Here is a 13,082-nt window from a genome sequence, read left to right on the forward strand (position 1 = left end):
TAACCAATCTCCTGCTCTTGAGAAATTCAAAGACCAAGAAGTACCCATGAACACTCTGGGTTCTCTCAGTTATCTCCAATGTCCTGTCTTTGAGAGTTGGCTTCAAAGAAGGACCTGGAGAAAGTAGGTACCTACCAGTAGAGAGGATAGGTTTTGCAGTGGAGGTCTCCATGAGAAACAGAGAGGAGGTCACCGGAGCTGAGGAGAAATGGATTGGAGTGAATAATTCTATTTAAGGTACTGCATAAATGTCACAAGAGAGCATTTTTGCTCTACAAATTCAGCCATATGATGGGGGGGAATGGTAGTCCAGTTTTTAATTTTTTTTTTTCATCTTCACAAGCTTGGATTCAGTAGGGGGTAGATTAACTACTGTTCCCATAGGGTATAGTGCACATACCAATTAGCCTCTAAGTACTCACTGTTGAGAGTGGAAGCAGAGATTCTTTTATATGTAAAACCTGCAATGGTAACAAGAAAGAATGATAATGTGAGGATAGACATGTTTATAACATAGCTTAGGTCCATCAGCCTCATCTCTGAGTTCAAGTACCCTGGGAAATATTTAAAATCTAGATGTCATCAAAAGAACTGTATTTGTTCTAATGAACTTATAATTTACTTGGGACAACAAACATTCCCCTATTTCTACTACATATATTCACAAACTCTTCTATTTTAATTTTATAGCATAGAAGTGGAAAAAGATGAAAGATCTAACTTTTGTTTGAGATGGAATCTTTAATTTATTTGTGATAAAATTTCATTCTGTAACCTTAAATTCTCTCTGTAACTCAGAGATTTATGCTGAGCATAATCTTGAAGAAAATCTTCCATCTCATCTCTGAAGTGTCATGATTGCAAAAATTGGCGGTCACTCCTGGTAAATGCTTTTTAGTTTTGATTCTGCTTCTTCTCCTTCTAGTTCCTCCTTTATTCCTCCCCATATCCCCTCTTCCTTATGTTACTAGAGATGAAACCAAGACTACTGAATATACAGGCAAACTTAGAGATTACAGGCAGGAACCAGCACTTCTTACTCAGGATTTCAAAATGAAATCTTCAAATGGAACTAAGGCTCAAAGAATATGGCAAGACATGAAGCAAGCATGATAGCGGTGTTTTAGCTCCACAGAGATATGAAATATATATATATATATATATATATATATATATGACTATATACTGCGAATCCCAGCATTCAAGAGAGGTTGAAGCAGGAGAATCATGAAGTTGAGGACAGATTTGATTAAATTATTAGTTCTGGGCCAGCCACAGCCACAGAGCAAAATGTACCTTAATTAAAAAAAAAACAACAACAATAAACTCAACTGCAAACACACCCATATTTGAAGCAATGTCTACCATCATTGGATTCAACCAGAGATAATCTTCGATGTGGCTTTAGCAAGGCTTTTGTTGGTTAGACACATGTTCAAATAATTCTTTGTAATGTAGTGATAGAGAGAAAAGAGAAGGAGTTGAAGATTCTAAACATTATATGTGCACTTAACTTAGCAGGTGGTTGCTCATGTTTAAGACGATATATAGGAAGGGTCTTATGATCAGCCAGAAAGTACACTGGTCTTAGAATTACATTCTCATCTTCAGGTTATGATTGCTAAGGGGATTCTCACCATTTATATACAGACTGTCCTTTTCTAAAGTGAAGGATCCTAGCTTGGTGCCACCCTGGGTGTTATTGCTCAGTTCCCAGTACAGCTTCTCTCTGTCCAGCTGAAGGCCCAAGGGATCAGAGTGGAGAGTACAAACAGCATCCACTCCAGTAGCTGTTCCATCTTTCTCAGGCCTAGCAAGAAAAAGAGACAGAGATTGCAAAATGGGGATTCCAAGATCAGGGATACCTTGGGAGAGAAGAGGAGTGGTTCCTCATGGGGAATTAATGGCCTTAGAGCCAGAAGAAGACAATGCATTACAGAGCCAACGTCCTTTAAACAAAAAGGACATAGCCTCTGAGCATGTCAGTATTTGTGCTATCTTTAACATAAGCATCTAAAACATAGACTCACATGTGCTAACAATAGAAATATAACCATGGGATAGAAAAAAAAGGAATCTGAAAATAAGTTCAAAGAAAACAATTTCAACTGACTTAACGTGTATTCAACCATTGATTGATGCCAGATATATTTCTCATCATTTCTGTGTCTTATTTCCATATGGTCAGTTTTAAATGTCAACCTCACATAAGCTGGACTTGGCTATGAAAAGGCTTGCATAAAGAGAAAATTCTCTGGGTCAGGTCAGTTTGTCAGAAATTCTGTGAAAAAATGGTGTTGGTTTTTAGTTGAAGTAGAGAGATTCAGACTTTTGTTGATCACACCCAGTCTGAACTTCTAAGAATGAAGAAAGTGAACTAGTAGGCAATAGTCAGATGGGTCCCTTAATTTTCCTCTACTCTTGACTGTTGGAATGATATGATCACTCTTCTGAAGACCTTTCTACTGTAAATTGTCCATATGATATGCTATAATATAAAGTTCTAAGCCAAAATATTTCCTCACCGAATTTTTATCACAGCATCAGGAATAATATTACAACAAAACTTAACAGGAAGTCATCAATACATTTACTTAGCATTGTCTCCTATAAGAAAAGGGAGTCGACATTTTCCCCTCTGAAAGGAAAATTAGTAGAGAAGAGTTGCTGGCCACCTGCCTCTAGACCTCTAGGAGCAAGATGTTAGGCATGTGCAGTATATCTATTTCGGTCTTCTTACCTCAATGAGATCAGTCTACATCGAGAATAAAGGGATCCAATACTGCTAATCTTGAACATGGGCTTTAGCTGTTGATAAAAGAGAAGACAAGTTAAGGGCCAAGGTTTACCAGACTGAAATGACACCGGATGAGCCAGAGAGAGCTCTTACCAGGTGATTCAAGATCCTCTCTGTGTTGTTGAATATTTCAGACCCTTGAGATCCCATGCCCTCTGAATGGTGCAGGTTGGTTATAGTGAAATTGAGGGTAAAGTGAACCAGAGATGGACTTGTAGCTGTAACAGAAAAGAGAAGTGTGAAGTGTAATATACTCTGTAACCTGGGATGACTATAATCAAAGTGATAGTTTCATTTAGTTTCTATGTAAGCAGTCTTTTGAACCATTTTATATTACAGAATTAATAATAATGAAATATAAATAATCAAATAGGTTATATTTATATATATCCTAATATATATATATATATATATGTGAGTGTGTGTATTTGTGTATATATATATAATCTCCTATTATGTTGCCTCTAGGGAAGGGGAGGTCCCGGAGATATTAAGGCACCACAGCTCTGTGAACTCACTGCTGGTTGTAGGGATCCAGTACCGATGGTTATAACCTGCAAGCAGGAAAGAGAGAGTAATAATAAAGGACTATTATGTAAGCACTAATAGATGAAAAATCATTAGACCTGGACATAGAAGTCATTATGAAACACTGTGAGATTTATATATAAACATTAATGACTGAATATTTGCTCTTAAGTGCTCTGTTCTGCAATAATATTTATGATGACTATCATAAAGATTGATTTTACTGAAACAGTCCAATAAGACTTGAATTTTATACAATCACAAAACGAAACAAAAAAGACATGAATGTGGGAATGGGACCTGTAAGGAAATAAAGACAAGTCTGGAAGGGAATCAAGAGTTAATGTAGGGCTAGAGTAAACAGAATATATATATATATATATATATATATATATATATATATATATATATATGTGTGTGTGTGTGTGTGTGTGTGTGTGTGTGTGTGTTTTAAGAAAAAGTTTAATAAATAAAAATAAAATGATAAATAATTTAAAAATGTAAAATGCATACAATAATTAAAAAGACCTAAATTTTGAGGTGAATATACTGTGCCATAGTAATAATAGTTCATATACTGTCAAGGTAAAACATAGAAATATGATAAGTATAGTTATATTTTCTCTGCCAAGGTAAAAATATAAGTTTATGATAAGTATATTTACATTTTCTCTATCTGTGAAGATAATTTAAATCTTTTTTTTTCACTCAACTTCTTTTTCCTTTGGTTACAACAAACTTCATTGATGGTTTTTAAGAAAGTAGGGCTCCCTAGGCACCTCATGTTATGGTTAAAAATTGATGATACTAGTTTAGTATCTATAGTACATTGATGAGATTGACATCCTGGAGATTGTCTTGGTTAGTTGATACAGAAAGATGCATCACACTGTAGGCAGTTCCATCCCTAGGCAACTGCCTGTTCTGGGCTGTTAAATATAACATTGCCTGTCAGACAGAAAGAAACATCCTCTGTATTTTCTGCCTCATTTCTTTGGCTATAAAGTAGGGTCTCTGGTTGAAGGTAGGGTATTCAAAGGAATATCCCAAACAGCTATCCTTTGATGTATAGATAAATTTAGAACCTTGTGCACACATATATACATAAACATATATGTGTATGCATAATATATATATATATTATATACTGGATCATATATGGATGATGATATATATGGGTTGAGAAACTGGGAAAATTTTGATGAAAGGAATATGATGTTTTTTTGGTGAAAATAGAGTATTAGATATAATTTCTTTCAACTGGGTTTTGACATAAATTGGAGAGGAAAGTGTGCGTGTGTTTGTGTTTGTGTGTGTGTGTGTGTGTGTGTGTGTGTGTGTCTGTGTGTCTGTGTGTCTGTGTGTCTGTGTGTGTGTATGCACCCACACTGGGAATTGAATCTAGAGCATTGTGCATACTAGGCAAGTGACCTACCTCTGAAAGGCACACCAGGAGACAAAGAAGTAGAAAGAGGAGAAAGCCAAGGAAAGAACATCCCATTACTTTTTTTCTGGAGGAAAATAGATAAGGAGGGAATGTAGGTTGGAGGAGAAGGAAAGAAAAAAGGAGAAAGAAGAGGAACAGAAGGATGATAAAGAAGAGGAGGAGGCCATAAAACAACTTTCCATGTCTACTTTTTGGATCATGCATTCCATTTCTCATATTCTATCTAAGGAATAAAAATAAAAATCAGATTTAGGCAAAACACTGAAATTAACTAATTATTCCTGTATTATTTCATTTGACATTTGACTTTACATCTGTATCTTTTATTCATTTTTCTAATGCAACAGTAAATTCTGGAAGGATTATCTGGCTTGTAGATCGCCATACAAAACAAATCTACCACTCAACAATACTCATATTGTAGAAAATATTTTGTTTCATCCAAATTTTGTAGTACATTTTCAATAATTTTTGATATTGTAAACTTGAAAGGATATACAATGTCAGAGAAGACAAGCGTTACGGCATACCAGTAAGAGATGATGTAAATTATCTTAGCCTATGGACATGACTATAAGGGATTATTTGATCAGATTAATTGAGGTAAGACAATTCCCCTTAATGTGGGTGATACGATTCCGTGGGCAGATATCCTGAAATATAGAGAAAGTAGAAAAACTAGCTGAGTTTCTTTATTTCTCTCCCATACCTCTACACTTATTGCTTCTAGATATGATTCATCTAGTAGCTTAAAGCTAGTGTTGCATTGACTTTTCTGCCATGCTGGGCTGTACCTTGAAGAATAAGCCCAAGTAACACCTTCATTAGGAACTCCAAATCCTACATGAGGCACTATTGATGGATGCTATTAAATAAGGAGTCATTGATTATGGGAATGAAAACTGGTGCAACCATTCTAGAAATCAGTTTAGGGGCCCTAAAAAAATTGGACATAGTACTACCCAAGGACACAACTATACCACTCCAGTCATATACCCAAAAGATGCTCCAACAGATAACAAGGACATGTGCTCCATTATGTTTATAGCAGCTTTATTTATAATAGCCAGAAGCTGGAAAGAACCCAGAAGTTCTTCAATAGAGGAATCGATACATAAAATGTGGTATACAATGGAGTACTACTCAGCTGTTAAAAACGTTGACTACTTGAAATTCTAAGGCAAATTAATGGAGCTAGAAAATATCCTGATTGAGGTAATCCAGTCACAAAAGAACACACAGTATGCACTCACTGATAGGTGGATATTAGCCCAAAATCTCAGAATACTCAAGAAAAAATTCACAGATCATATGAAGCTCAAGAAGAAGGAAGACCAAAGTGTGGATGTTTCAGTGATTCTTAAAAAGGGGAAGAAAGGGGTTGGGGATTTAGCTCAGTAGTAGAGTGCTTGCCTAGCAAGGGCAAGGCCCTGGGTTCGGTCCCCAGCTCCAAAAAAAAAAAAAAAAAAAAAGAAAGAAAGAAAACAAAAAAAGGGGGGAACAATATACTCACAGAAGGAAATATGGAGACAAAGTGTGGAGCAGAGACTGACTGAAAGCCCATCCAGATACTTTCCCACCTGGGAATCCATCCCATATGCAGCCACCAAACAGTCACTATTGCTGATGCCAAGAAGTACTTGCTGACAGGAACCTGATATGGAAGTCCCTTGAGAGGATATGCCAGATTCTTACTGATACAGATAAGGATGCTTGCAACTAACTATTGGATTGAACACAGGAACCCCAGTGGAGGAGTTAGAGAAAGGACTGAAGGAACTGAATGGATTTACAACTCTTTAGGAAGAATAGCAATATCAACCAACCATATCCCCAGAGCTCCCAGGGACTAAACCGCCAACCAAAGAGTACACATGGAGTGACTCCAGACACATATGTAGCAGTGGATGGCATTGTCTGGCATCAATAGGAGGAGAACCTCTTGGTACTGTGAAGACGTGTTTCCCCAGTTTAGGGAAATGCCAAGGTGTTAAGGTGGGAGTGGGAGCATCTTCATAGAATCAAGGGAGGAGGGAGGGCGAGAGGAGAATGGGGAAAGGAGATAACATTTGAAATGTAAATACATAAAATATCCAATAAAAATAAATACATATAAAAATAAATAAGGTGTCAACATTTTGTATGGTTGGGGTTATTGATTCAACCATGCCGCAGTAGTCTTATGTATACGTAGATAGCAGAAATTAGAATTCCCCATTCATGTTTGTATTTTGGTTGTTGTTTAAGTCTTGTGGTTTTAGTCACAACCACTGTGAGTTCATGTGGACTACATTCCTTTAATATCTATAGAATAATATTTTGCTGTAGATATCTACTACCTCTGGATCAGGGTATTTTATCATAGTAACAAAACATTATGTACCTTAAATAATAAAGTGAAATATGTATTTCATATTATGTATAAAGGTAAAGTCCAAGTGGATATAAAGAAGGAAATATCTAGCTATGAATCAGGTAAGATGAAGTTTTGGGATTGCAGTGTTTGGATGGTTCACCATGTTATCTGAGATGAGTGTCCATGAGCGAAATCTTCATCCTGTAATGTTTTATAGTCATAACCTTTGGCAAATTATTTCCTCCTTGAATGCATAATCGTTCTCAGTCAAAATGAGTAAAAAAAAGAAACTCAAAAAGTTTTACATAAGAGTAACATGATTCCAAAATTCTCACCAAACAGGATTCTTTTGATGGACATAAGCTGCTATTAATGCTATTAATGTCACAGCAGTAGCCTTGCTGTGACAGTCTTGCTGTAGACAGCATGTCAACAGGCAGTATTTTATGTGTATTTATTAAGGATGGCAATGATTTTTCAAAGCTGTAGTTTTCTGAGATATCTTGTGAAGCCTGAAAATTAGGAGAGTGACTCTTAGGCAACTGGGAAACATTTAGCCATAGAATCATCATCATTCCCAACTTACCCCATCATCTTCTACTCTAATTGAGGTCTTATAATAATCATAAAAGGAGGATACAGGGATAAAAAATGATACTAAAGCAAGAAAGACGACCAGGTGAAAGAAATTAATAGGAGAAACAGAAATAGGAGATAAAAAAGAGGATCAAAAACAATAGAAGAAGGGAAGAAAGAGAAGAAAAGGAGGAAGAGGAGACACAAGAACAAAGAGGAAGAAAGCAAGAATGGGAAGTAGAAAAAGGAAGATGATAAACAGGGCAAAAGGATGTGGACAGAAGGAAAGAGAAGAGGAGGAGGACCAGAAAGTGGAGAAAGAGGAAGATGAAGAGAAGAAGGAACAAGAGGAAATTTTTAACCCCAAATAATTTTGCTGGATATAATAGCCTGGGCTGGCATTTGTGTTCTCTTAGTGTCTATATGACATCTGCCCAGGATCTTCTGGCTATCATATTCTCTGGTGAGAAGTCTCATGTAATTCTGATAGTTTGCCTTTATATGTTACTTGACCTTTTCCCCTTATTGCATTTAATATTCTTTCACTGTTTTGTGCGTTTGGTGTTTTGACAATTATGTGACAGGAGGAATTTCTATTCTGGTCCAACCTATTTGGAATTCTGTAGGCTTCTTGTATGTTTATGGCCATCTCTTTCTTTATGTTGGGGGAGTATTGTTCTATAATTTTGTTGAAGATATTTACTGGCCCTTTAAGTTGGGAGTCTTGACTCTCTTCTATACCTATCATCCTTAGGTTTGATCTTATCATTGTGTCCTAGATTTCCTGGATGTTTCGGGTCCTTTAATGGCTGTGTCAATGTTTTCTCTGGTATCGTCTGCCCCCAGAGATTCTCTCTTCTGTCTCTTGTATTTTACCAGAGGACCCAGATATACCACTCCTGGGCATATACCCAAATGATGATCTAACATACAACAAAGACCAATGCTCCAATATGTTTACAGAAGCTGGAAAGAACCCAGATGCCCTTCAAGAGAGAAACGGATACAGAAAATGTGGTACATCTACACAATGGAGTACTACTCAGCTATCAAAAACAATGATGTCATGAAATTCATAGGCAAATGGATGGAACTAGAAAATATCATCCTGAGTGAGGTAACCCAATCACAAACAAGCACACATGGTATGTACTCACTGATAAGTGGATATTAGCACAAAACTTGAATTACCCAATATACAATCCACAGACCACATGAAGTTCAAGAAGAAGTATGACAAAAGTGCTTCAATTTTTAAAAGGGGGAAAATATTCACAGGAGAAGATATGGAGACAAAGTTTGGAGCAGAGACTTAAGTAATGGCCATTCAGAGCCTGCCCCACCTGGGGATCCAGCCTATATACATATATACAGCCACCAAACCTAGACAATATTGATGAAGCCAAGAAGTGCATGCTGACAGGAGCCTGATATAGTTGTCTCCTGAGAGGCTCAGCTTGAGCATGACAAATACAGAGGTGAATGCTAGCAGCAAACTCAAAAACCCTAAGTAGTAAAACAGGAAATATGTTGGACTTCTTTGGGGTGTGGGATGTGGATTGAGCAAGCCAAAACAAGTCATCTAAGAAATATTGGACCAGGTTTGCAAGAAATTCTCAAAAAATAAATTAAATGATAGAAATCAAAAGTTTATGTGCAATAATATCTCAAGATTGGGACTATTGACTTAAAAAAAGACTAGCAAAGAGCTATCTTGCATATTTGGGATGCTTACTAGCATCCATTTATGTGTATGTATCAGAATATATTATTATCTTTTTAGTATGTGACATGGATGTGTAACGTGGGTATATATCTTCTGGAAATCAAAATCACCTATAAATGAGTTATTGGGAAATGTCACTTGAAGGCTTGTGTCCTAATTGGTGAAACTATTGAAAGGTGATTGGTTTATAAGAGTGCTAACTTCTTCAATGAATGAACTAATAACTGAGTGAATTATTAGCAGAGGTGTAAGCTCATTCGAATAGGTCACTAGTTCTACATGCCATCGAAGGATATATCATGTCCCCAAACTCTCCTTATCTCTATATTCCCTGGATCCCATAAAAGAGCGGATTACTTTTTCTATATATTCCACCGTATTTTTACCTTGACATGGGCCTAAAAGTAACCAAATAACAATGATGAATCTCTATCAAGTTGATTAAATTTATAATCATATGAAAACAGATATGCTGTGTCTATGAAGGAATTTCTATGATTCTCCAATTTGATGTGGGAAAATAGACATTGAATGTGGATGGTACCATCCAGCCAGCTGGAATCTTAGACTGAATGAAAACAAAGATGAACTTAATTCCAGGATTTCTCTCACTCTGCTTCCTTATTGCAGATGCAATGTGACTGTCTGCTTTAAGCTCCTGCTGTCATGATGTCACTGCTATGACTGTAATGTGGAACTGGACCAATATATGATATTTCTCTCTTAAGCTTCCCTTGTCAGATATTTTGGCACAGTGACGAGGAAAGTAAGTCAATAATTCAGCAACTAATTGACCTGGACTGAAACTTCTGAAACTGGTTTCTCTTACTTTTTTATAACAGTGAAAACTAACACTGGGCATTAAATGGCACCCATTCTAACAGATACTCACCATTGACATAGAGACTGTCTTTGTCTAAAGTATAGGGACCCAGCCTGGCAATACCATTGGTCAGCTGGGTTACTTCTTGATACAATTTCTCTCTGTCCAGAGGATGACTCATTGGGTCAGAGTGGTAGGTGCAAATAGTGTCTACTCCAGTGGCTGTGCCATTCTGTTCAGACCTAGAGTGGTAGAAATACATGAATGATTCACTTAGGGAGAAGAGAATTGTACATAGCTCTTTAGAGTACCTCCTGGATTTACATGTCGTTTTTTTTCCCCATCTTTATTAAATTGGGTGTTTCTTATTTACATTTCAAGTGTTATTCCATTTCCAGGTTTCCAGGCCAACATTCCCCTAGCCCCTCCCCCTCCCCTTCTATATGGGCGTTCCCCTCACCATCCTGCCCCCCATTACTGCCTTCCCCGCAACAATCCTTGGTTACTATACATTCACTCTCAAAATATATTTCAACCATCATAACCCATAGAGAGCCTCACCCAGCTCCCCAGGGTGGAGCTAAAACCTTCATTACTGGTCTGTTTTAGCCTCTGTGTAGAGTTTAATGGTCTCTTTGATCTGGTTAATTCATGGTTTCAGGTTTGTGCAACTGCTCCCTTCTCTACAAAGTATAACTTTTTCAGAAAGAATGTCAGGGTTGCTAAGTCACAGAGTGTGGCATGAAATAAGAAATTCTATGATTGCTAAATGACTTTATACTACCTTTTCTGATCAGGGACTATCAATACTCCAGAAAATTGTCTTCAGGTAAGTAACTTTCATGAGCAGCATCTTCGTTTAGGATGGCCTGTCTCTCTTGCACTAATTCAAAGACAGTGATTCCAGTCTTTTATGTTGTCTTTATTTTCTTATGTTCCTGTTTTGAACCCCAGATATATTAGTCCATTACAGAGAAGTTCTCCATGACATAAACAAAGAAGACTTACCTGATCAAGGTCAGTTTGCAACCAGAATAGCCAGCAGCAATACTAGTATTCATGAACAAGGACTGGAGCTGTGCATAAGACAGAAAGATAGGTGAGAAAGGTCCCCGAGACTAGGTGGGGTGAAGGAAAAGTAAGCCATCCTATGCATGTTGTACATTACCAAGAGTTTCAAAGCTGCCTCTGTCCTGTTGAAGAGTAAAGAGTTTGGGTGGCCCATTTCTGTTGTATAAGGCAGGTTGGTAATTGTCAAGTTGAATATGAATGGTACCAGTTCTGGATGGATACTTGTAGCTGGAGGGGAGAGAGAATGTGTGAGTATAACAATGAACTTGTGTTTGTGTTTGTGTTTGTGTTTGTGTTTGTGTTTGTGTGTGAGGAGGTGGAGAAAGAGGGAGAAAGAAAGAGACAATTTTTTTTCTGCTTTACTACAGAACCAGATGTGAGGAGAAGACTAATACTGTCTAGTGGCTACAGTGCCTAATAGATAGTCTAGGATATCTTATCCAAAATCTTTTTTTTTGCCAAAATAAAGGCAGGGAGGTGGAGCTTTGTAGATAATTGACTTCCTCTCCAAAAGGATCCTGAATTCTCAGTGAAGAATGACCAAAGGTGACAATTTATTAACATTGCATTGACACAAGAAAGGACTAAGACTTTTTATTTTCAGATATGAGCCACACCACCCAAAAGTTTCAGTGAAGAGTAGTAACAGTAAAGACCTAGAACTGGTCAAAGTGATGAGAATAAGTGATTTTTGAAAGTTCAGCCATAAATTGGATGTATCTATAATGCCCTAAAAAATCTCATGGAAAATTGTGGAAGGTTTAGAAGTTATATAAGATCCAGAAGAAGGATTGGAGTGCAGAGTGCTGAGGAATGTTGTATTTAAGATACATTAGGCATTTCATATTCTTATATTCACAGCAGATATGATGACTTGTAGGAAATGAGATCAGTCAGCATCCTGTGGTTGATTTAGGGAATGTCAGATGGATCTTCACAAAGCCCTGTCTCGTCTTAAGGAATAGTTGCTTGGATGAGGAGGTCATGAAGCTCTGTTCCTCCCTGAAATTTGATAGGCAGTTAATATTTGTTGGAGGATGAGGAGGAGGGAAACAAGGAGGAGGAGGAGGAGGAGAGAGGGAGGAGGAGGAGGAGGAGACATTTTCTTTACCTGTATAGAAATTTGTATGTTGTTTACGATCTTTTAAATAAGCCCTTACTCATACTCATAATTTAAAAAAAATGGGAAAAAGCAAAAACGTATTAGCACTATGGTTAGGAAATTTTCTTAGAGAAATGATAAAAATTTAGAAAATTCAAAATAGAAAAAGGAAAATGAAGATATGAGAAAATGAATAGAATAGATGCATATGCATCTAGGAATGGGAGACATTTATGGTCTATGAGCAGTCACAGTAAGTTCAGAAAAAGAAAATTATAAGAAACAAAATAAAACTCAAGAATTCCAAGAGAAGAGTATTCTGTGGCCCTGAAGGTAAGAAGAAATGAACTATGGGAAAGCAGGTATAAGTTGATATGACTCAATACAGGGATAATGGAGAAGGCTGAGTCTAGAAAACATCACATCAAATTGATGCAAGAACACACATCTTAAGATCTTCTCCAGAGTCTAGTCCAGTGAGGAGCCCTAAACAACCCCCCATCTATGTACTATCTTTACCTGCAGAATATAGCTCAGAATCTAGAACATGCAGTTCTTGAGCCTATTCTGGCCAATATTGCCTGTATTCAAATCTGCCTCAAGGATTCCACCAGGACCCACCCCAATTTCCATAATTGGCAAGTACCTTTTGCACC

The 13,082-nt window shown here is 37.1% G+C and overlaps 1 protein-coding gene across 1 annotated transcript in view; it reads right to left on the reverse strand.

Moving 5' to 3' along the window:
• The window catches only part of Muc16 (mucin 16, cell surface associated), a 169,043-nt gene that overhangs the window by 124,079 nt on the left and 31,882 nt on the right, over positions 1 to 13,082 (reverse strand). Inside the window, 5 exon segments of the mRNA XM_032910221.1 lie at positions 136 to 198; positions 423 to 461; positions 1,638 to 1,810; positions 2,741 to 2,808; positions 2,891 to 3,015. Coding sequence (XP_032766112.1) covers positions 136 to 198; positions 423 to 461; positions 1,638 to 1,810; positions 2,741 to 2,808; positions 2,891 to 3,015 — 468 coding nt within the window.

Source organism: Rattus rattus, chromosome 8 (assembly GCF_011064425.1).
Source record: "Rattus rattus isolate New Zealand chromosome 8, Rrattus_CSIRO_v1, whole genome shotgun sequence".
NCBI classification, from domain to species: Eukaryota; Metazoa; Chordata; class Mammalia; order Rodentia; family Muridae; genus Rattus; species Rattus rattus.